This window comes from Apodemus sylvaticus, chromosome 12, assembly GCF_947179515.1.
Source record: "Apodemus sylvaticus chromosome 12, mApoSyl1.1, whole genome shotgun sequence".
NCBI classification, from domain to species: Eukaryota; Metazoa; Chordata; class Mammalia; order Rodentia; family Muridae; genus Apodemus; species Apodemus sylvaticus.
This window is the reverse complement of record NC_067483.1, coordinates 85853156-85879116: the sequence shown is the minus strand read 5'-3', so window position 1 is coordinate 85879116 and position 25961 is coordinate 85853156. Positions and strand designations below refer to the sequence as shown.

Below are 25961 nucleotides of genomic sequence, written 5' to 3'. Positions count from 1 at the left end.
GAACTCTGGGCTCTGTAAAAATCCAGACATTTCAGAGACAGAATCAGTAAGTCAATGACACAGCTACTTTTGCTCGGTGCTGTGACTGCTACGGGGCCTGAAAAGGGCGAGCCCCTGCTCTCCCCTTGGAGCTTGCCACGGGGAGGAACCAAACACACTACTAAATGAGCACAAGCTAATTTTAGCAGGTGGTAAGCGCTGTGAGGAAGCCGTGTCACCACTGCTGCCTCTGTGCCTGCATTAGCTTGCTGAAACTACCTTGAGACAGTCTCACGCGGTGTGGGGGTAGCACATGGGGGACAGTGTCAGCAACTTCTTTTCTCATCACTCTGAGGACTGGAAATCTGGGCTATGGTTTCACCCAAAGTCTCCCGGCTTAACTTGCAGAGACAGCCCTTGCCATGTCCTCACGGAGTCATCCCTCTGAACGCAGACTCCCTGGCATCTCTCCTGGTATAAGCCAGTGGCAAGCCACCTGCCTGGCATGCACAGGGTGAGAGAACCAGAGAGCACAATTAGGCCTCTCTCTCAGCATCGGTTTAAATCCAACCACCTCTGTAAACACCTGACCTGAAGATTAACTCACTCACATTTTGAGCTAGCAGATATTAAGATTTGGAAACACTTCGAGGCAGGTAAAGCAATGATCGGTGTCTTGGCTGTTACTGTTATTGAAGTGGTAGTTAAGATCTCAAAAGTGCAGCCAACAAAAGCAGTGATAGACAAATGGAATTATACCAAACTGAGACTTTTCACAGCAAAAAAAAAAAGCCATGTATAGAATGAAGACAGGTAGGAAATAGGGGAAATATTTGTAACCTATGAATCTGAAAAGGGCTCAATATCTAGAAAGTATGATGAATTTGAACAACTAAAAAGTCTCTGGATTAAAGAAAGCCAATGATCCGAACAGGCATTTTCTAAGATGAGACCTACAAACAGTCGACAAACATATGACAATATGTCCAGTGTCACTACTGACTGGGGGACTGTAAATCCAAACCACAGTGACATATCCTCTCACCCCTCAGAATGGCAATTAACAAAACACTGAAACGTACTAATGCTGGGAAGGGGAGAAGAGGGAGACAGACTGACGGATGATTGAAGGAATGGAAATTAGTGTGGCCATATGGAGAATACTGATCGTTCCTCTCAAGACTAAAACTGGAGACACTGTACGAGTCAGCCATTCTGTTCTTGCTACCTTGCTGAAGAAAATAAACTAGCATCTCAAGGAGATCCCTGCACAGTCCTGTCTACCCCAGCAGGACACACAACAGCCAAGACAGAATCAACTACAGTATGTCAGGTGAATGGCTAAAGGAAACAGACTCGTGTATGTGCGCACACACACACACATACAATGGAAGGTTATTTGCTGACTTTTTTAAGTTGAATTTATCATTTGCAGCAGCAAAGTAGATGTAATTGAAGGTCATTAAATAAAACAAATCAGGCAAAAAAATACAAAGATATACACTTTGAATCATGTACAAAACCTAAAAACATTGATCCCATAGAGGAACAGATCAGAATAGTATCTAACTGCTCATAAGAAGGGGGACAATGGAGGCAGTGACAGGCCTGGAAAGCAGACCTTAGCATACAGTAGGACAGGAGCAGGAAGTTCTGAACCTACAGCCAGAATGGTGAGAACAGTTTATAAGACCTTTACATGTTGCATGAAGATCTAGAAGAAAAGAAGTTAAAAGACAAGATCAGCATGTAAGATGGAACTGTTAATTATCAATTGGTCAATACATGTTGTGTACATGTTTACAATTATGTCATGTGTGCCCTGTGAACATACAAATGATCATGTATCAATTTAAAAGAAAGGGGCATTTCAAAGATGAAGTTTAGGGACAGCAGTGCAGCCATAGAAGTAAGATGGGTTTTCACACCCTGTTGCCACTGTGCTGCTGCTGACTGCAGTCCTCCTGCCTGGGCCACTGCACTAGCCGCCCTTTCCACTCTCCTCACAGCAACCACAGCGAACTTCCTGCACTAGAATCCCATCGTTCACTTACCCATTCACTGCCACAATGCTCCCTGCAGGCCTAGCCGCCTTCACACCTTCATGATGGTACTGCACTCTAACCTGCATGCTAACCTCCCTCCCTCCCTCTCTCTCTCTCTCTCTGTCTCTCTCTCTCTCTCTCTCTCTCTCTCTCTCTCTCTCTCTCTCTCTCTGCTTTCCCCAACATACTAAGGTCACTTCCCCCCCACAGGGCCTTTGTATGTCCCTCCCACTAATCCTTCATATAACTATTTCTAGTCTTTCCTTCCCTCGCTCCTCCGTCCCCCTTCCTTTCTCCTTTGTGTGTGTGTAAGTGTACACGTGAATATGAGTGGTTTTGCCTCAGAGGCAGAAAAGATGGTTGTGTCCCCCCCTCCTCTCCAAGGTGTGCACTGGGATCCTCTGTGAGAGCAGCAAATGTTAACCACTGAGCCATTCCTCAGCCCCTGTAATATGTTTTGATATCAAATAAAGCTACACGGGTCTTCTTGTTCTTTTTCAAGAGTTCCCTTGGCTGTTCTAGCTTACTTTTTCATATGTACAATAAAATTCACTTGTCAAGTTACAGAAATGTTCATTTCCATTTGTGCTGAATTCATGTCAGTTTAGGATGAGTTGACATCTTTATTATTTCAAGTTTTCTATCCTTCAAATGGTTTCTTTCCATTTGTTCTATTTTTATACCACGTGGATTTTCCTATGGTGTGATTTATATATTTCTTGGTGCATTTTTGTCTATAAGCTCAATATTTTACTGCTATTATAAATGGGTCTTATCCTCCATTATATCAACTAACTGGGCACTCTTTATAGAATATACAGCTCCTGGGGCTTGAGAGATGGCTCAGTAGTTAAGAGCACTGACTTTTTCCACAGGACCCAGGTTCAATTCCCAACACCCATATGGCAGCTCACAACTGTCTGTAACTTCAGTTCCAGGGAATATCACACAGACATAACAACAATCCACTGAAAAAAATAAAATAAATCATTTTTCAGAAAACAAGTATCTGGTTCCTGATTTCCATACATTAATTTATTTTTAAATATTAATTTTTTTCCATTTGTTAGGGGTGAGGTGGTGAATGCAGGGACACCTGTGCCATGGAGAGAAGGAGGAGGTCAGAGGACAGACAGATGACTCAGGAGTCTGGTCTCTTGGGTCATTCCGTGGGATCCAGGATTTCTCTTAGGTTGTCAGGGCTACACACAAGTGCCTCTCCCTGCTGAACCTGTCACCAGTCTTCTGTATAACAATCTTGCTACTTTACTAAAATTCATTTTTCTTTACAATAGTTTTCTTATCAGTTCTCCTGGGTTTTCTAGATATTTGGTCATATATCTACAAATAGTTTTTCTTTCTCCTATCTTTTCTACCTCCTACCATTTCATGCCTAGTAATGTCCATGTTACCACTTGCCCAGTTATGTTAATATTAATTGACAATGATAAATGTAGATATCCTTATCTTGTTCATAATTTTAACCAAATGGTGCACATGCCTCCTTTTTAAGTAAGAACCTCAGTTTGGGGCTAAGGAAGCATTCTCTAATGACTACTTTATTGGGACTTTAAAATTAAGAATATGTGCTGAATTCTGTCAAATGTGTCTTAACTATCTACTAGAATGATCATGATTTTTATTCTTAGGCATACTAATATGATGTTGCTACATTAGTAAATGTGCAACAAAGTAATACTTTTACATTTCTAGAAAAAACACAGTTTGCATTAATGTGGTACTAGATTTTGTTGCTTCTATTTGCAATTTTGTATAGCTATTCATAATAAAGTTGTTTTGTAGTTTTATGCAATCTTTATTAGGTTCTCAGTGTTAGAATGATAATTCAACAGTTTTTCTTTTGGTCCCATCTCCTGAAAGAGATTAAGCCCTGTGAGGACAACACTTGTAATCTGCAGCTGTCTGGACGGAAGCCTTTAGCAGCAGAACCTTTGAAATCCTGGCTACAGGAAGAAGCATATCTAGATTTTCTGTGGATAAATTTTCTAGGAACTGGCTGGCTGGCTTTTTACTTGGATTGGTTTTCTTTTTTTTTTTAATTGATATATTTTTTATTTACATTTCAAATGATTTCCCCTTTTCTGGGTCCCCACTCCCCGCAAGTCCCATAAGCCCTCTTCCCTCCCCCTGTTCCTCCATCTACCCCTTCCCACTTCCATGTTCTGGTATTCCCCTATACTGTTGCATTGAGTCTTTCCAGAACCAGGGGCCACTCCTCCATTCTTTTTGGACCTCATTTAATATGTGGATTATGTTTTGGGTATTCAAAGTTTCTAGGCTAATATCCACTTATCAGTGAGTGCATACCATGATTGATCTTTTGAGACTGTGTTACCTCACTTAGTATGATGTTCTCCAGCTCCATCCATTTGTCTAAGAATTTCATGAATTCATTGTTTTTAATGGCTGAATAGTACTCCATTGTGTAAATATACCACATTTTTTGTATCCATTCCTCCGTTGAAGGACACGTGGGTTCTTTCCAGCTTCTGGCTACTACAAATAGGGCTGCTATGAACATAGTGGAGCATGTGTCCTTATTGAATGCTGAAGAATCCTCTGGGTATATGCCCAGTAGTGGTATAACAGGGTCCTCAGGAAGTGTCATGCCCAGTTTTCTGAGAAACCGCCAGACTGATTTCCAAAGTGGTTGCACCATCTTGCAATCCCACCAGCAGTGGAGGAGTGTTCCTCTTTCTCCACATCCTCGCCAACACCTGCTGTCTCCTGAGTTTTTGACCTTAGCCATTCTGACTGGTGTGAGGTGAAATCTCAGGGTTGTTTTGATTTGCATTTCCCTAATGATTAATGATGTTGAACATTTCTTAAGGTGTTTCTCAGCCCTTCGAAGTTCTTCATGTGAAAATTCTTTGTTTAGCTCCATACCCCACTTTTTAATGGGGTTATTTGGTTCTCTGGGTTCTACCTTCTTGAGTTCTTTGTATATATTAGATATTATCCCTCTGTTGGATTTAGAGTTGGTGAAGATCCTTTCCCAATATGTTGGCTGACGTTTTGTCCTTTTGACAGTGTCCTTTGCCTTACAGAAACTTTGTAGTTTTATGAGGTCCCATTTGTCAATTCTTGATCTTATAGCGTAAGCTATTGGTGTTCTATTCAGGAACTTTCCCCCTGTGCCCATGTCCTCAAGGATCTTCCCCAGTTACTTTTCTATTAGTTTCAGTGTGTCAGGTTTCTAAACATAGTAAAAGCAATATACAGCAAACCGGTAGCCAACATCAAACTAAATGGAGAGAAACTTGAAGCAAGCCCACTAAAATCAGGGACTAGACAAGGCTGCCCCCTCTCTCCATATCTTTTCAATATAGTTCTTGAAGTCCTAGCTAGAGCAATTAGACAACATAAGGAGGACAAATGGATACAAATTGGAAAGGAAGAAGTCAAACTATCACTATTTGCAGATGATATGATAGTATACTTAAGTGACCCCAAAAACTCTACTAGAGAACTCCTACAGCTGTTAAACAACTTCAGCAAAGTGGCTGGCTACAAAATCAATGCAAGCAAATCAGTAGCCTTTATATACTCAAAGGATAAGCAGACTGAGAAAGAAATTAGGGAAATTATATTCATAGCAGCCTTATTTATAATAGCCAGAAGCTGGAAAGAACACAGATGCCCCTCAAAGGAGGAATGAATACAGAAAATGTGGTATATTTACACAATGGAATACTACTCAGCAATTAGAATCAATGAATTCACAAAATTTTTAGGCAAATGGTTTGATCTGGAAAATATCATCCTAAGTGAGGTAACCCAGTCACAAAAGAATACACATGGAATGCAATCTCTGATAAGTGGATATTAATTAGCCCAGAAGCCCTGAATACCCAAGGCACAAATCGCATAACAAATGACTCCCATGAAGAAGTATGGAGAAGGTCCTGATCCTGGAAAGGACTGATCTAGCATTGGAGGGGAATATAAGGACAGAGAAAAAAAGGAGGGAGGTGATGGGAGAATGTATGGAGAGAAGAAGATTTATGGGACATATGGGGAGGGAGGGATCCGGTAAAGCGGAAATCATTTGGAATGTAAACAAAGAATATAGAAAATAAAAATATAAAAAAACAAAACAAAAAAAAAAGAAAGAAAGAAACTAGGGAAATGACACCCTTCACAATAGCCACAAACAGCATATAAAGTATCTTGGGGTGACTCTAACCAAACAAGTGAAAGACCTATATGACAAGAACTTCAGATCTCTGAAGAAGGAAATCGAAGAAGATCTCAGAAAATGGAAAAATCTTCCATGCTCGCAGATTGGCAGGATTAATATAGTTAAAATGGCCATCTTGCCAAAGGTAATCTACAGATTCAATGCTATCCCCATAAAAATCCCAACCCAGTTCTTCATAGAACTAGAAAGAGCAATTCTTAAATTCATCTGGAATAACAAAAAACCCAGGATAGCTAAAACTATTCTCAATAGTAAAAGAACTTCAGGGGGATTCAGTATCCCAGACCTCAAACATTACTACAGAGCAATAGTGATAAAAACTGCATGGTATTGGTACAATGTCAGGCAAGCAGATCAATGGAATAGGATTGAAGACCCAGAAATGAACCAACACACCTATGGTCACTTGATATTCGACGAAGGAGCTGAAAGCATCCAGTGGAAAAAAGATAGTCTTCTCAACAAATTGTGCTGGTTCAATTGGAGGTCAGCAGGCAGAAGAATGCGCATCGATCCACTCTTATCTCCTTGTACCAAGCTCAACTCCAAATGGATCAAGGACCTCCACATAAAACCTGGATTGATTTTCTTAACTATGTATTTTACTCTTCTGTGTGTCCAAGTCTGTGTGAGTGGCGCCTGAGGAGGCCGGCACAGGGGGTTGGCTCTCCTGGAGCTGGAGTTACAGGGTTGTGAACCACCTCAGTGGGTGCTGGGAACTGAACTCAGATCCTCTGTAAGGACAGCACAATCCCTTAACCACTGAGCTACCTTTCCAGCCCTTTTCAGTTGACTTTTTAAATATGTTTTTGAGATTATAATATAATTACATTATTTTTCCCTTGTTTCTTCTTCCCCACTTGTTCTCTTTTAAATTCATGTCCTCTTTTTTTCTTTGTTGTTGTTACACACACACACACACACACACACACACACGTTCCTAATATATAAAAATACAACCTGATGTCCATTTAATGTTGCTTGTATGCATGTTTTCAGGGCTGAGCATTTTGGCGTTAGATCACCAGTCGGTGAGCCCTTCCCTGGGAAGACTGCTTCTCCACTCTCAACTGTGGTTCTTTGCCTGTGGTTGAGGTCTCTGGGCCTCTGGACCAGCTGTGGTTACCCTTCCATGTAAGCATGTCTATTGGTGCTGTCCTCATTCAGGACATGTTTAGGCAGCCAGAATGGTGAGAAATCATGGGTGGAGCTTCTGTGGTATTTCTAGGAGACACTCTCATGACAAACTTGCTGCTCCTTGGGCTCTGACAATCTTTCTGCCTCCCTTACTGACAAGGGAAATGGGGAGACAAGAGGACTTCAGTTAGGGACGGAGGAAAAGGATAATTCAGGAGGGAGGAAAGTAAAAAGACAGTAAGGATGTCTGAAAAGGAATCATACTAGTATCTACCTAAAAATGCTAACAATACATGTAACTTGGTGTCTAAATATAAATACATAGTTTAAACCAAAATTTCCCATCTGGGCTGGTAATACTTCCCTCAGGAGCCATACATTATTTAAACCCCAACACCACACATGAGAAGTCCTCCTCTGAGTTGTCAGGATTGTCCAAAGGATCCCCAAAACATCACAGACTATTGCTGCTGCCCTTAGCCGCCTCCACCCACCAGGGAACCATCCAATCCAAATCACTAGATTTATGCCAATGTTTTTTCCAATTTTATAACTTTAGGTCTTACATGTGATTTTTTTTTCCTTTAAGTTAGTTTTTATATGGGGTGTGTGGGAGGGATCCAAATCATTTATTTAAAAGTCCTATTCAGTTTCCTTGTTCCACCTTTACTGGAGATCAAATAAAGAACAGTCTCAGTTAGTGTAGTTCTGAAATAAATTTTGAAAACAGGAAGTAGGCATCCAACCTTCTTTTTCACTTCCAAGGTTGTTTAGGTCACACCAAATCCCTTGCAGATAAATATAAGTTTCAGAATCAGCTTGTCAGCTCAGGGGAGAAAGGTTCATAAGGCCTGGGGCTGTAACTCAATGGCAGTGTTTACCTACCATTCACAGGCCCTCCATCAAATTCCTAGCCTAAAAGGAAAGGAGGGGGTGAGGAGGGAAAGAGGCTTGCTAATAGCTCCACCCATTTGAGCTGCACATCACCTCCCTCCCCCCCCCCCCCCCCATCTACTGACTGACTGTCACACGGTCTGTCTCTGAGGGAGTCTGGAAGTCAGAGCAGGGCTACCTGTTCAGGCATTAATCACTAGCACAACTAGACAGGAATGGTAAGAAACCAGTGAGTTTACCACAAAGTGCCAACTGCTGGTCTAGAAATGGGGTCAGAATGCCTATTGGGCTTAACTACCAAGTAATTATATCACAAAGGAAGCAAGGTCCCTGTCAAATCCTCTGTTAACGGTTGCTTCCTGTACAGATTGCTGCATTTTGTGATGTTTGATCTCTCACCCCAGGCACAACTGACTGAACCAGAGGTGGCTACTTAACCCCGAGGTTACACGTCTCTAACAACCTTCAGGAGAGGCCTCTGAAGTCTAGCATGAGCTCTGCTCAACAAAGGAGCCCTCTGCAGAATATTAATATGTGATCAAAGTAGTATTTCCCTTTTCTTCTCTGGAAGTTTTGAAACAAGACATACAGAGGGCTACAACTAGAAGAGGAGTAGCAGAGAAGACAGTAAGCAAGATCCTAAGACTGCAGAAGCCAGGAGTGAACGGGCAGAAGGGTGAAGAGGCAGCAGTAGAGACCTGGCAGTAGCAGGGAAGACCTGGAAGGAGCTGTCACCAGCATGTTAGCTGAGCAAAGCCCATGTGCAGACGCGACAGTGACATGAAGTGCAGGGTCCCAAAGCCTGCAAATTCAGGAATCTCAGTGCCACTGAAGGGACTTTCCCCTTTTCTTTCTTCTGTGTGTGTGTGTGTGTGTGTGTGTGAGAGAGAGAGAGAGAGAGAGAGAGAGAGAGAGAGAGAGAGAGAGAGAAGGGGAAAGGAAGGGAAGGGAAGGAAAGGGAAGGGAAAGTGGGGAGACAGACAGGTTAAGTGAATGCTACAGTGTGAATAGAGCTAACTTGTAGGTAAAAAATAATAAAATAACTTGAATACAAGGAATTTTTAAAATATTGATTTCCTTATCTTTTATAGTAAAAAGCTAAATGGTATTTTCTATATTTGAAGTAGTTCATGTGCCTACAGTCTCCTAAGATCTTCTTTTCTAAACTTAATAATGTCTTATATGACAAACATTTGAAACTCCACAATTCCTTTAATGGAAATTAAATTTGTTAATTTAATTGTTTAATTTCATTGACAAGGTCTTATGCAGCCGAGCTAGTCTAGAACTTACGAACTGAGAATGACTTTGGACTCCCGATCCTCCCGCCTTTACCTCACAGGTGCTTTGATCACAGATGTGAGCTGCCATGTCCCACTCAAGTAAATTATTTTTATTTTTAAAAAGTGTACTGGCTGTGGGTACCTTGTGGGTGGTACCACTCCTGGGCTGGTATTCTTAAGTTCTATAAGATAGAGGGTTGCACAGGCCAGGGGAAGCAAGCCAGTAAGAAACATTCCTCCATGGCCTCTGCATCAGCTCCTGCTTCCTGATAAACAGCAATGCAGAAGGTGTAAGCTGAATAAACCCTTTCCTCCACAACTTGCTTCTTGGCCATGATGTTTGTGCAGGAATAGAAACCCTGACTAAGACAAATTGGTACCAGCATAGTGGGGTATTCCTGTGACAACCTGACCATGTTTTGGGGAGGACTGTGGAAGGACTTTGGAACTTTGGGCTAGACATCCATTCCGGGTTAAGAGCTCTGTGGGATGTTCTGCAGGAGCTTGGAAGATAATGTTGAGAACAGGGCAGAAGATGGAGGCCTGGCTTGTGAAGTTTCAGAGGGAAGATTAAAGACTCTGATCAAGGCCATGTTTTGATTGTGACGATTCTGTGGTTTTGGTTAGCTGGGGCTGAAGAATCAGCTGTGATTAACAAGATACCAGAACCACTAAAGCAAACCTCTGTGTTACTGGGACTATTGATGCTGGTTAGCTGGAGCTAAGAAATTAGCAGTGATTAAGAAGAGACCAGCATCACTGAGGTGAAATCTTCTAGGAAGTTGCTTTCTGAGAGCACAGAGGCTGTGTTACAGAGAGAGCCATGGTTGTATTTTGTGCCGTGGCTGGAGTTGGTACTGTGTAAGAATCACCCAGGTGGTACTGGTTTTGAAGGCATGAAGGGGTCATGAAGAGACGCTGAGGCTTGGCACTGTGAGAGGTCATGGGAGGCCATTGGTGAAGGTGCAGCCTCAGCTGTAGTTGACAGCCCAGGACTGAAGGAGTTATGCAAAGGAGTTGAGGCTTGGCACCATGAAGAGAGCCTATGAGAGGCTATTGGTGAATCCTAGTTACAGTGGAAGACAGCAGTGTTTTGGAGTTGCCAGTGCCATGAAATGACCACCAAGCAACAGCAGCAGCAGTGGAGTACAGACAGCTGGAGCCTAGAAGACAAGGTGTGTGCTACAAAGGGCAGAGCTGGAGAAGTGATCCAAGCCCTTGGAGGAGCCTGGAAGATTGTGAGTTGGATCCCAGACATTGAACCATTATAGTTTGAGTTTTGCTTTTGATTGTGACTGTGTGCTGATATTTTTCCTTCTTGAAGGATGAAAGTATTTTAGTGGAGCCCATAGTTAAGAGGCTTTGAATTTTTAAAAGACTTTGAATTTTAAAAAATTTTGGACATTTTTAAGGGATTGAACTTTTAATATGTAAAAACTGTGAGACTTTTAAAGTTATTTAGATCTGGGGGATGAACAAGAAAGTAAGGATTGAGGCTTAATAGTGATGTGTTTGTGTGTCAAGTTGACAAGGGGTCAATTGTACTGGATGGTTTTGTGTGTCAACTTAACACAGGCTGGTGTTATCACAGAGAAAGGAGCTTCAGTTGGGGAAGTGCCTCCATGAGATCCAGTTGTGGGCATTTTTGCAATTAGTGATCAAGGGGGGAAGGACCCTTGTGGGTGGTGCCATCCCTGGGCTAGAATTCTTGGGTTCTATAAGAGAGCAAGCTGAGCAAGTCAGGGGAAGCAAGCCAGTAAGAAACATCCCTCCATGGCCTCTGCATCAGCTCCTGCTTCCTGTCCTGCTTGAGTTCCAGTCCTGACCTCCTTTGGTGATAAACAGCAATTTGGAACTGTAAGCTGAATAAACCCTTCCCTCCCCAACTTGCTTCTTGGTCATGATGTTTGTGCAGGAGCAGAAATCCTGACTAAGACAAAAAGCATGCTCTTATCATCATATACCTCTAGCCCACTACTCATCCTAAGTCCTAGTGACAAACTAAGGTACAATTCTACTGAAGTTCACCATGGGGGACGAAAGGGAACCTCAAAGTCAGCTCCAGATACCCCAAGACCAAAATAGACCTATTTGCCCCAAAGAGGACAGAGAACAGGGAATAAGAACCAAAGACAGACAGCAGATGCTGGAGAGGATGTGGGGAAAAAGGAACACTTCTCCATTGTTGGTGGGATTGCAGGCTGGTAAAACCACTCTGGAAATCAGTTTGGTGATTCCTCAGAAAATTAGACATAGTACTACCTGTGGACCCAGCTATACCACTCCTGGGCATATAGTCAGAAGATGCTCCTACATATAATAAGGCCACATGCTCCACTATGTTCATAGCTGCCTTATTTATAATAGCCAGAAGCTGGAAAGAACCCATATGTCCCTCAACAGAGGAATGGATACAGAAACTGTGGTATATCTACACAATAGAGTACTACTCAGCTATTAAAAACAATGAATTCATGAAATTCTTAGGCAAATGGATGGAACTAGAAAGTGTCATCCTGCATGAGGTAACCCAATCACAAAAGATCACACATGGTATGCACTCACTAATAAGCGGATGTTAGCCCAAAAACTCAAAATAAACAAGTTACAATTCACCCAGCACAGGAAGTTCAAGAAGAAGGAGGACTTAAGTGAGGGAGCTTTGGTTCCTCTAAGAAAGGGAACAAAATACTCACAGGAGCAATAAGGGAGACAAAGTGTGGAGCAGAGACTGAAGTAAAGGTCATCCAGAGACTGCCCTACCTGGGGATTCATCCTATAAACAGTCACCAAACCCGGATACTACTATGGACAACAAAAAGTGTATACCAAAAGGAGCATGCCATGGTTGTCTCTGGAGGGGCTCTGACAGAGCCTTACAAATACTGAGGCAGATGCTAGCAACCAACTATTGGACTGGGCATGGGGTCCCCAATGGAGGAACTGGAGGGTGGTCCAGAGGAGCTAAAGGGGTTTACAGCCCCATGGGAAGAACAATGGCTTCAGTCACCCAGACACCCCAAGACTCCCAGGGAGTGAACTATCAACCAAGGGGCACACCTAGTTCCTGTCAAAAATGTAGTAGAGGAATGCCTTGTTGGGCATCAGTGGGAGGAATGGTCCTTGGTCAGATAAAGGCTCAACAGAGGCCCCAACAAAGGGAAACCAAGTGGGGGGGGGGGCGGGCAGTGGGAGTGTGTCGGGTGGGGAGGCATATATGTGGAGGCAGGGGGTGGGAGGAGGGGTTGGGGGTCTTAGGGGAGGGGGGAAATTGGGAAAGGTTTTACCATTGGAAATGTAAATGAAGACGATTAAAAAAAAAGAACCAAAGACAGGAGATGGAGGAGTAGGGAGAAGGGGAGAGGACAAGGGAGGGGGTAAGTAATATTTGTCCAGGAGTGGAACAGAGGACCACCTCTGGACAGAGAGGAGACAGATATGGCCCGTAGGCAAATGGCAGTTTATAAATGCAAAAGGAGGAGTCAACCACTTGCATGAGTTATAAGGGCCTATACTTAGCATATTAGAAGTTAAACCTTCCATTTAAAAATACATATTTATTCATTTAATTTTTTAGTACATTTATCTATTTAAGAGAGAAAGAAGAGAGAGTTTCTGTGTGTCTGCATGTGTGCTTGTTGTGCAAGTCAAGGGATGACTTGTAGAAGTTGGTTCTCTTCTGTGGGTTCCAGGGATCAAACTCAGATCATCAGGTAATCACTTTGAGCCATCTCACTAGCCCTATTAATTGATTTAGAAATCTATTATATGTCTATATAAATGACAAAACAATTATAGAAAATAATGTTGCCTATCATCTAGCCTTTGAAACCCTCATGATAAATATGAGAGGGAAATACTTAAGAGCATTGACTGTTCTTGCAGAGGACCTGGGTTCAGTTCCAAGTAGCCCCTGGATGGAGGACTGTACAATGCCTTGTGACTTCAGGGAATGGAACTCCCTCTTCTGGATTCTTTGGGGGTCTACATACACTTGTATATACATGATGCACAATACATACATTCAGCTATAGCCACACACACTAATGAAAAGAAATCTTTAAAAATATACCTAAAACTACCTTTGCTTTATTAGTGCAAATAGTTTTGACCTCACAGTCACATGCAGGATACTGGGGATATACAAGGAAATCTCCAAGCCACTTGGAAAACTTGTTATACTTACAGCCCTGAAAGGCAAATGGAAAAGGAGGCCACAGAGCACAGAAGTCCCTCACCACCGTGAAGCTGGCCCTGGGGCCCAGGAAGTAGGCTTATTCCCAGGTCGGAGGAAGCGGAGAGACCAGTTCAAAATGTTTCAGATAGTAACAAGCAACCCACTGTTTGCTTAATACTCACAATATCAGACTTCCTTTCTATCTATTGTGATAAAAATTAAAATTAAATCTTTCCATTTGTGCACAAGAGAGGAGGAGAAAGGAAAGAGTCACCAAAAAAGTCTCCAAGGCAGTGAGGAAAGCAACTCCATACTTTTCCTCTGAGGCAGTCAGTGCCCTGGCTTCCTCTTAGAGAAAAGCTTTCTTACTGTGGAATGAGGCCCCCTCTCCCCGGGGCTGGGATTATGAGTGTGAGCCGCTTCTCTACTAAAATACTGCCTTCAATCCTTAACTGTTTGAAGAGTAATAAAGTATTTTATAAATTGATAGCTCTTAATTAAGTATTGAACTTCAACATAATGCAATAGATCAGAAGCCAGTTGAAACTGGCTCCAGTCAAAAGTAAGCACGTGATACAGTAGGCCTAACAATTCCAACAGCAAATACGAACTGTTTAGTAGGTTAAAAATAAGCATCTATTTAGACTTTCCCTTTTAACCATAAGTCATAATGAATTCCAGACAGAACAACTACATTTATAAATGGAGAGAGTTGGCCTGCTCAGCACAGCCTTCCCAGGGCCTTCTTGAGGCTGGTGTGCAGCCAACTTGGAAAACGCTGCTCGACAGAGAAAACTAACTTCCAGCTTGGCTGCTCACTATTGTGCAGCCCTGGGCAAGGCTTTTTGTGTCTGTCCTTCACATCCAGGTTACAACGGTTGATTCAAATGACACCAGAAGCACAGGGAGACAGTTCCATGTAACTCAGTATAAGGAGGCAGGCAGGGCAACATGCACACGTGGAAGTCCAGCACTCAGAAGCTGAGGCAGGAGGACGGCCCTGAGTTTGAGTCCAGCCTAAGTTACACAGTTACTTGAAGGCCAGCCTGCACTGCAGAGTAATAAGACTATCTCAAAAAGAAAAAAATCACAAGGAATCAAGTTTAAAGGCTGAAGCCATCCATGTTACTATTCAAATATGTTTAGCATTAATATTTTAGTGCCAGAAACAATGCCTATTCTCTTACAAACAATGACTATTCTCTTACAAACCATCTCTCTTTGACAGAGTAGACTACATTATAAGAACACACACTTTCTCTCAGGGCCTCAGTTAAATTATTTTAATTTTGAATGGGGAAAAGTTGCAGCCCATAAACCTATCTCTTCATCCTAAATTGGCCCTTTTACCAAATAGGCCTGGTGCATCCTTGCTGCATGGGATGTGGGGGGCACCTTTCAGCCCAGGGATCTGCGAGGGGCTGGGACAGGAGAATGAGGGCATGCTCCCAAGCACAGCCAGTGACTTGGAACTGGAAAAGCTACGATGTGACATTGAGCAAAGCATAGACTTGTCACTTGTCTCCAAAACCAGAGGTGCCAAACCTTCACACACAGCTAAAAACATTAACATGAGGTAATGGATACAAAGCTCCTAGATGTCAATTACAGATAGCTGGACTGTCAGAGAGCAAAATGTAAGCAAGTGCTTTTCTCTTTCCCCTTTGTCTCACAAAGCCGTGGGAGGCCTGGAGTGTAACTCAGCAGGAGAGTGCTTGCCTGCTGTGCACAAGGCCTTGGAATCCATGCCCAGAAACCACAACCAGACAGACATGTCTAAAGCTATGCCCTCCCTGACTTTTCTAACAATGCTTCTCTCCTGGTCCAGGAAGAGAACCATTCAGTTTCAAGGAGAGGTCAGTGGACAAGCACTTGTCCATCATAATCTAGTCTGTCTAATGGCTAAGTAGGGCTGCAAGTTTCAAGCTACTCATCAAACTGGGAACCAGCCCACTCATTTCTCCCCCTCCTCCCCCCCCCCCAAGGAAACTGTACTCAGTACTCTGTGAGCTTCCAGGCCACCCTGTAAGTTCCTGTCACACTTCCATTGCAATGGCTGAACCCAGACTCACTCTGTTCATGATGGTTAACTTCAACTATCACTTGACAGGATCTAGAATCAACTAAGAGACAAGCATGCCATGGGATAAGATGAGGTCAGCTTCGGGGCACACCTGTGAAGGCTAACCAGGATGGGAAGATTCTGCAGGCTGGGTTCCAGACTGACCAGAAAGGGAGCTGAGCTTCATACTGCTGTCTGCTTCAGGACTATGGACACAATGTGACCAGCTGCTACCTCAACCTCTTGCCACCATGACATCCCTACCATGACAGGTTGTACTCTCAAACTATGAGGCAAATAACCCTCCCTCACCTGAGCGGCTTCTGTCAGGCACTGTTTCAGCAAGACAGGTCACTAGCCAAGCCCACTACAAGTAAGGTGCTAGAGGACAAATTCCATTCTATCTTCCACCTTGTCTATCAAACAGGCTTATACACAAAACTAGAGTACAAAACAAAACTTCATAACATAACTTCATAATATGTTAATATGAAGAAATGAAACTTGTTACATTGGTTAATCTCAGACCATCAGGCATGAGAAACTAAGCAATGCATATAGTAACAACTTATCAATAAGGTCTCATATTGTTCATTCAGTTTGGCTCAAGTCTGAAGCACTTGGGCCCCTGGCTACAAGAAGTGACAGGTGGCCTGCTTTATAAACACTTCCTTGCTGAACTTTAGACTGCTCCCCACTGCTTTGCTGGCCTCAGTACTAGAAGCTCTTGAGACTATGAACCCATGAAATAATCCTCACTTCGCCTGGCCTCTTAGGAGAATGGATTCCTGGCTTCCTATACTGTATTTGGCACAAATCCCACAATTTCTGCTAGTCTCCTGTGTGATTTCCTCTACCTTCCCCCAATACCCCAAAATACATAGCCAAGGCTGCCTTCAAATTCATAATTCGCAATTTTCCTGACATAGCACCTAAGTGCTGCACTTACAGGTGTACACCACCACACCTGTATTCTACCCCAGACCTCCCAATAGTCACCATGTCTTTCATTTCTCATGCTCTGTTTAGCCCATTTCCATCTTACTTGGGAAGTATATTATTCTATAACATAACTGTTCTTTGTAACATGTAGCTTGATAATACATATCTATTTACTTTTTATATTGTTTTTTAATAGTGTGTGTATGTGCTATAGTATGTGTAGAATCTGTGGTGTGTCTGTGTGTGTGCATAGGTATACATGTAGTCAAAGGTCAGGAGAGAACACCAGGCCTCTTCTATTGGTTTCTTTATTCCTTTGATACGGGGTCTGTCCCTGAACCTGGAGTTTGCTGTTCAGCGGGACTGACTGACCAATGCACTCCTGGGATCTGCTTGTCCCTGCCCTCCAATGCTGGGGGCAGAGGTTTGTGTGGCTGTGCAGCTTTTACATCAGCAATGTGGATCCAAGCTTGCGCTCTCACGCCTGCGTGACAAGCACGCTGACAAACTGAGCCATCTCCCAGCTCATATTTGTATATTTTAAAATGCAAATTCCATTTGCTCACTAAACAGAGACTTACTGAGTACCAAACATGTGACATCACTACAGCTATAATGAAGTTCATCTTACTCAGTTCAGTCTATAGGTTGGACTAGACAATGAAAACATAGTCTCTCCACTAGACTACAAAGAACAGGAAACAGAATTTATCTTGAAGTGGTAGTTAGCAAAAACACAGAATATAAGAAAATAAACAGCACAACAGTACAGTGCAAAAAAAAGGAAAGAACATCCCCCTTCTATTTATGAATTATATCCACAATTTAGAATTATAACAAAGAATATTTCCAAACCTCACATCTACTGTATTATTCGACTCATGGTCAAACACTTCAAATGCCTCTTTGATCTTCTTATGAAGTTCTGCAACTAATGCCTCTGCAAAAGACAAAGGAAACAAAATCACTTTATTAACTCAAAACAAAAATCTCAATAACCTAACTAGAAACTTTTGGGGGTTTCTTTGTTTTTTTCCTCTGACCATCCATCCATCTGTCCGTCTTGAGACAGGTCTCACTGTCTCCATATATAGACCAAGCTGCCTTTCAATCTCAATGCCGAGACTCCAGACATGTGCCATCATGCTGGCTAAAGCAGAAAGCTAAATGAGGAAGAACCTGAAAGAGTCGTTCTTGATCTCCTTTATAAATCACACGCCATGTTAACACCCTGAGGAAATGCAAAGAATAGATCTGACAAAAGCAAACTACGGCTGGAAGGGGCTGCTCCAGCACACACCCTCATGCTGAGGGACTCACGGCACCAAACAGTTCTGTGTGTGTAGGTAAGGATGCATACATGTGCGTGACTGAGACAGAGAAATAGGGAGGGAGGGAGGAAGGGAGGGAGGGAGGGAGGGAGGGAGGGAGGGAGGGAGGGAGGAAGGGAGGGAGAAGGATATCACTATCTGGTATCTCCTTCTACTCTGACAACTTATTTTTTGAGACAAGTTCTCTTACCAAACCTAGAGCTTGCTATTTCAAATTGCCAGGCAAGAGCCGGGCGGTGGTGGCGCAAGCCTGTAATCCCAGCACTCTGGGAGGCAGAGGCAGGTGGATTTCTGAGTTTGAGGCCAGCCTGGTCTACAGAGTGAGTTCAAGCACAGCCAGGACTACACAGAGAAACCCTGTCTCAAAAAAAAAAAAAAAAAAAATCCAAAAAAACAAAACAACAACAAAAAAAGCAAATTCAAATTGTCAGGCAAGCCCCCAGAATCTGCCTGCCTCTGCCGACAGCCCCCGACCCCACACACATTGCTGGAGTTATGGAGATGCTGCTGCCCCTGGCTACTAAGTGTTCGCTGGGGATCCAAATTCAGATCCTCTTGCTTGTACCATCCTCTTGCCATTTCAGACACTGAGATATCTCCCTACTGAGCAATCTCTGAAGGCCCTCTTAAATACATCGTTCATATACTACAAAAAGCCAACACAGATCTAAATGGAGACTTTCCAGCTAGCTTCTATCTAATGTAGTTTGGGGGCCATCCTGGCTCAACATGAAATGCTGTCTACCTACTAGTTAATAGTAGACCTGCTCGTGCTCTTGTTCTAGAGGGCTGAAGTGAGCAGGAGGCAGATAAACCCCCCTGTGCATCCTTGGGGAGCTTTAAACAGTGTGAGACTAAAGCCCACGTCCGAGGAACAGTGAGGAGTCAAGAAGCACTGCTGAGAGCTTACTAGACTCCACACAGTCAAGGTCAGAGCAAAGAGCCAAACAGATAAAAGGCTTGCCTCACAGCTATTTTTATTGGAAAGATATAAATGTCTACATATTTGCCAACATATACAGTAGGGTGCATGACCTTAAATACAGGAGAAAAATGTAAGATGTGAAGAATCCCAATGAAAATGCCCACCTCAGTGACAAGGTGACAGAGACAGAGCTGGCAGACAGGAAGAGCCAATCTGTAACTATCTCCAGAAAGTTTTCAAGCAGAGAGAACAGAAAGTGCAGAACAGCAGGCTAGAGATCAGATGGTTGTGAGGGTGGGGGTGGGGAGCTGAATCCTTTCACCTGAATGCAGTGAAAAACCACTGGAAAGTTCTAGGCATTATGGTGACCTGCGTGTCTTCTCACCTGTCACTCTGTTGAGAAGATACTGGAAGGGGAAAGGTGGTCAAAGAGACAGGTCCAGAGGTGACTACAGTATCTCTCAATTATGGACAGTGGCTGTGCCCGGAAGGGGTACAGTGGACATGGAAAGAAATGAGAGGTCTTGGTTACGATCTGAAGGTGGTTTCACTAAGATGTGCTGACAGAGTTGATGCTAGGAGCAGCAATGAGGTGAGACTGACTTCAGAATGTTTCGAGTTGTAAAAGAAGGGGCAACTAAATGCACAGCTCAGGGACAGAGTGTAAATGAGAGACCCTTATAAACGGGTATCTTCAAGTCTCAGCTTCTAACACTGATGCAGCTATGCAATCAGGTCCCAAGGTTTGCAAAGCCATGTGAACAACAGGACACCCAGAAAGGAAGAGAAGGATAAGGTCTGAGCATAGTGTATCACAAATATAAAACCACCAAACATGGGATGAGACCTCATACCTGCCCCCCACCTTAGAAGCCAAAAGAAAACATGGGAATGCTTATAATAATCTCCCTCCTTATTCTAATGCACTGTTTTCCTCCAGGCTGTCTCTGCCCATGCCCTTTTGTACAAGGCAGTTAGTCGTCACCATTCATTCACTCGAGAAGTAGTTGTGGGGCAAGTCCTGGGGTCTGGTTCCAGCTCATCCTTAGCACTAGTGAAACCAAGGCTCGGTGAAATTCAGCAACTAGCCCAAGGTCAGAGTTTCTTTAGGGGCTGAGCTGAATGGAACCCGGTCTTTCTAACTTGAATCCTGCTCCTCTGACACTCTCACTCCATCTGACTATTAGCATTCATGAGAACTATAACCTATAGTTCCTTCAGTTAAATGTGCTTTTCCAGGTTGCAGCATAATCTTCCATCTTTAGCAGCACCGGAGGAATACAACAGAATTTATTAACATAATTAAATTTTACTATAACATGGCAACAAAAAGCTTGCTAATTTTATAAGCGAAACATGAATGTAGTTTCATTACTTATATTTACATCTCTCTGATCACATGTGAGTATCACTAATGCCCCCATGTGCTTGTTTCCCACCTGTTTTCAGTTATTAATCATCAGCTCAAGTTCCTTACTCAATCCTTACCAGGGTCTTCTATTATTTCTTACAGTTTGTGTGAGTTCCTTGGAAAGCAGGCTCAATGCCCCCATCAAAAGCACTTTGAACAACTTTCAAGGTCACTTACTTAATTTGGTTTTGTAAAACGAGAGCAGATGCTCTTTCTGGACATCAAAATCATCCATTCCCAGAAGCAGGGCAAAGAATATGGGAGAGTTTAAATTAGCTTAAAATCACCTAACAATGTCTACCTACTCCACCCAGAACTAGTTACTCTTGATATTGTGCTTTATTTAACCTTTCACTCAAAGGTAACTTATAAGTATTCTTCCTTCTCAAACGTTATTACATCATATATCTTTTGTGACTGCTTGACAGTCAAGTAGAGGTCTTTACCAAAATTAGTTAGACCCACCCCAATTGTGGATCTTTAGGTTACTTTTATTATTAGAATAACTTATTCCGTGAACATTCTTGTCCAGCTCATTTTTGTGCATTTGTAGTCCAATGAAAGTCAGTGATGGAGGAGGCTGGGGAGATGGCTCCGTCTAGAAAGTGCTCACTGAGGAACATGTGGGCCTGAGTTCTATCCCCAGTACCCATAAACGCTCGGACCATCACCAAGGCTTGTGTTTTCAGGCCTCTGGGGGCAGAGGCAGGACATTCCTCAGGGCTTGCTCACCAGCAGTCTAGCTGAACCAGTGAGCTCCAGGCTCAAAAGAGTGGACAGCAATGGAGGAAGACACCTGATGCTGACTCCTGACATAAGCACAGAGACACACACAGAGAGAGACACACAGAGAGACATACAGAGGAAGAGACAGAGTTAAATGGGTTGCAGTTATATAAAATATGAGAAAGGTGTTATTACTTAAACAAGGTCTCCTGTATCCCAGGTGACTAAAACTGAATGGCTAGCTGAGGATGGCCTTGAACTTCTGACCCTCCTTCCACCACCTCCTGAGTGCTGGGAATAGATGCATGTGCGACCACACCCAGTTTACACTGTCCAGGTATCTGATCCAGCACCTCATGGCACATACTCTACCAACTAACCTCCATCCCTAGTCCCAGGAAAGTTTCTATTAGTAATAACCATAAGAAATCTGAAAGAGAGCTGGGTGGTGGTGGCGCATGCCTGTAATCCCAGCACTCTGGGAGGCAGAGGCAGGCGGATTTCTGAGTTCAAGGCCAGCCTGGTCTACAGAGTGAGCTCCAGGACAGCCAGGGCTATATAGAGAAACCCTATCTCGAAAAAAAAAAACAAAAAAGAAAGAAAGAAAGAAAGAAAGAAAGAAAGAAAGAAAGAAAGAAAGAAAGAAAGAAAGAAAGAAAGAAAGAAGTCAATCAATCAATCTGAAAGAGAGCCCACTGTTGCCACTCTGGAAAGACATTCAGGGAGCTACTGGAGAAATGGGTTGATAGTCCAGAAACCCAAAGGGCTGGCATATACCCTAAAGTACAACCAGTTGGGATTGAGGGGCTGGTGGCTTCTGTCCCTGGGGAGCTGCAGTGCCCTTTGAGCAGCAGCTAAGCTCACTATATGACTCTAATAACATGTACATGTGTAGAGACGGAATATTATTATTATTTTAGTAGGCATTTTTGTTTGTTTGTTTTGAAACGAATCCTCACTATATGGTCCAATGAGGTCTTTAACTCAAAACTCCTCTTGTATCCATCTTCTGATTGCTAGGATTATAGGCATGGGTTACCACACCCACCCTTGGTATTCTTGTGAAATAATTAATGTAAGAAGGTTCAGATGAATGAATGGACCATTTATAATAGTAGAAAATTTTAAGTTATAGTTGTTAGTTGCAAATTTATAACTTTAATAATTACAATTTTAATGTTTTCAAAAATGCCTTCCATTTTTAGGTGAAGTTTCTCATTGGTAAAATACTATCAAAAACTAAGAGACTTGTACAACAATTTTATCAAGAATTGAATCTCCCCCCCCCCTTTAATCCCAGCACTGGAAAGGCAGACAGAGCTCCATGACTTTGAGGTCAGCCTGATCTACAAAGGGAGTTCCAGGACAGCCAAGGCTATATAGTGAGGCCTTGTCTCAGGGGAAAAGAATGAATTTCAACCATGGGTAGTGTGGCTGCACACATTCATATCCAAGTACTCAGGGGGCAGAGCCAGGGAGAGCAAGAGTTCAAGGTCCTCCTCAGTTAAACAGTGAGGGCTTATCTTTTTAAAAAGAGTTTAAAATTACTCAATTTTTATTAAGTGTTTGGGGCATTTACACATATGAGTACAGGTGACAACAGAGGGTCTCCGATCTCCTGGAGCTCATGTTATAGGTAGCTGTGAACCATCTGATATGGGTGCTGGCATTCAAACTTGGGTCCTCGGAAAGAGCAGCAAATGCTCTTAATCACTGACCCATATGTCTAGTCCAGAAAATAAATTTTAAAAAAGAAGTAAAAGGAATTTAATATTTTAGATGTTGTAGCCAGTGGGGAGTTCTTTTAATTCAAGACTAGTCTCAGCTACACTGTGAGACCCTGCCTCAGTAACTAAGGAGGCTCGTAAGACAGCTCAGTGGGTGACGATGCTTACCATGGAAGGCTGACAGCCTGAGTTCAGTCCCTGGAACCCATTTAATGGTGACAGGAGAGAGAACTGGCTCCCCAGAGTTGTCTTCTAGCCTCTGTACATATACCACAGCACAACCTCAATAATAATAATTAATAATAATAATAATAATAATAAATTAAGAACAGCAGGGAGATGTAGCTCAGTAGTAATAGGCTTGCCTAGCATATGCAAAGCAATGTAAATAAAAGTTTATCTCCACCACTGGTTATCAAGCCACTTATTAATTTCCAAAACCTCTTCTAGTTACTCTTCCAATATCTTATCCAATACTATTTTTCATGATTATGCTTTGAATGATAAGCCATTTGTTGCCCAGAGGTCATCTCCTTAAACTTTTTCATTGTCCTCTGGCTCACTAGCTGAGCGACTCCAGACGCACCTCCTGCCTTTTTCCCATGCTACTCCTCAAACAACCACGAGCTACACTCTGCTCCACAGTACGACTAGTAACCTCCTACTCATAGCTCATCTTTTCCATTTTCTTCAATTCAGAAACTTTCAAACAGAAAAAAGTTGAAAGCAGCAGCCCGTTCCCACCTAGACAGCAGACCTGTTAAGACGGCCATTTGTTTCCATCCTTCCTCGTATGTGACTGCAGGCACAATGACACTTTACCCCTCGATACTGCAACATGCATCTCCTAAAAATAAGGACAATCTCCTATATAATCTCAAGCTATTTTAATATCCTCAAAAATAACCAAATTCACTATAATCATCTAGTGTCTGTTCCATATTCAAATGTCTCCATCTGTCCCCAAATGTCTTTGCTACTTCCTTCAGCCTAAAATTTCATAAAAGTTTATGGGCTCCATTTAATGTGTACATGTGTGCATTTTTCAACAGTCCATCATTTACACTCCTTCTCCCACCATGAAATGGGCTTGTTGTCGAGACAGTTCCATCCACAGCTTACATAATGTTCCCTGTAACATAGACTTGGCTGATAGCTTTCCTTTCCATTACTGATCCATTAGAGTCCGTCCCTTCAGGGAATGCCACCTACAATTTCTCACTGCTGTCAGATCTGCCTCTGCCTCTGCCTCTGCCTCTCCCTCTCCCTCCGCCTCCGCCTTTCCCTCTCCTCCCCCTCTCTTCTTCCCTCCCTCCCCCTCCCCTCCACCAAGTTTATCACTCCGACTCATTCAGTTTACAGCAAGGCATGTCCAAAATTCTAGATGACAAATGCCTTCTTATTCTAGTTACATGGCCCCTTCCCCTTCCCCTGCTCCGCCGCCATGTGGATTTAGAGCTCATCACTTCTGAATGGATTAAAGTCCTTTCCTGCCTCTCTGCCATTGCTTCCTTTCCCATTCCACTCTTCAAACCACGCGCACAGTTTGCTTGGGTGATTTTTTTTTCTTTTCCATTTGAAAAAGTGTTTTTTGTTTTGCTGGCGAGGGAGCTAGAATCGGGAGCCTCAGGCAAGCTAAGTAAGCCTATAGCCCTGAGCTGTAGCCCAGCACAGGCATGATCTCTCTAAAACGGAAGCTGAATCTATGGCCTTCTGCTTTCTAATCCCTCAATGGTCTCCCCACCGCATCCCTGTCCACAGGCCGTTCCAAGAAACAGCAACTCTCCTTAACTAGACACACAAAGGCCTTCATGAACCAGGTCCCACCCTGTCTCCAGCATATAGATTTATTTTTATTTTTCCCTTTTTAAATTTATTTTGAGGTAGAGTCTTTCGAAAGCCCAGGCTGCCCTCAGACTTGTTACGGAACTCAGGACAGCTCCCGCTTGAGCTTCCCACATGCTGGGTTACAGGCATGTGCCACCATGCACAAATTGCCCAATACAGCTTTTGTTTGTTTGTTTTTGTTTTTCGAGACAGGGTTTTTCTGTGTAGCCCTGGCTGTCCTGGAATTCACTCTGTAGACCAGGCTGGCCTCGAATTCAGAAATCCACCTGTGTCTGCCTCCCAAGTGCTGAGATTAAAGGTGCGTACCACCGCTGCCCAGCTCCAAATACGTTTTCTTAAAACATTCAACATTACAATTCAACATGAAAATAGCCCAATTTTAAAATGGGCAATGGACTTGAATAACTATTTCTAAAATATATATATACTATATATATATATATATATATTTCAATATATATATATATATATTGTATATATATATATACAAAGAAGTAATCAGAAGATGCACAGGTACTCTATACTGTTGGTCATTAGGGAAATGTTAATCAGAGGCATGGTGAGAGCACTTCACACCAGTTAGGATGCCATAAAAAACCAAGTTGCTATGTTTGCACTCTGGCCTCCTAAAGCTCACGAAGGAATGTACCTGCGACTCTAACAGTATTAAGTCAGGACCTCTAAGAGGTGACCTCGGAGCCCTTGCCTGTGCTCTCTGGAAAGAGCTAATGTACTTACGACAGAAACTGACTGAATTCAGCCTCCATGCTGGCCACTGTTGTGTCAAGTGACACAAGTTTGAGTCATACAGGGAGAGGGAACTTCAATTGAGAAAGTGCCCCTGTCCTAGCCGGTGGGCAGTGCCACCCCTAGGTGGTGGTCCTCGAGGCTACAGGAAGCCAGCTGAGCACGCCGTGAGGAGCAAGCCTTCGGCTTCTCCTTAAGCTCCTCTCTCCAGGTCTCTGCCTTGAGTTTCTACCCTGATTTTCCATCATGATGGACTGTGATCAAGTCATGTAAGCTGAAATAACCCCTTTCCTCCCAACCTGCTTTTAGTCTTGATGTTTTATCACAGCAATAGAAGCCCTAAGACATAAATTAGTACCAGGGATGTATCATGCAGTATTGCTGTGACAGGGCTGACCATGTGTTCTGGAGAGGACTGCGGTGGCATTTGGACTTCAGGCTGGAAAGCCACTGAGTACTCAGAACTTAGAAGGCTGTTCTGCAGAAACTTAGAAGATAATGCTGA

The 25961-nt window shown here is 43.0% G+C and overlaps 1 protein-coding gene across 3 annotated transcripts in view; it reads right to left on the bottom strand.

Moving 5' to 3' along the window:
- Efcab2 (EF-hand calcium binding domain 2) overlaps positions 1-25961 on the bottom strand; it is an 84258-nt gene that overhangs the window by 31746 nt on the left and 26551 nt on the right. For all 3 annotated transcript variants that reach the window (XM_052200666.1, XM_052200668.1, XM_052200667.1), the window contains exon 2: positions 17597-17681. In XM_052200666.1, coding sequence (XP_052056626.1) covers positions 17597-17681 — 85 coding nt within the window. The remainder of the gene's footprint in view (positions 1-17596; positions 17682-25961) is intronic.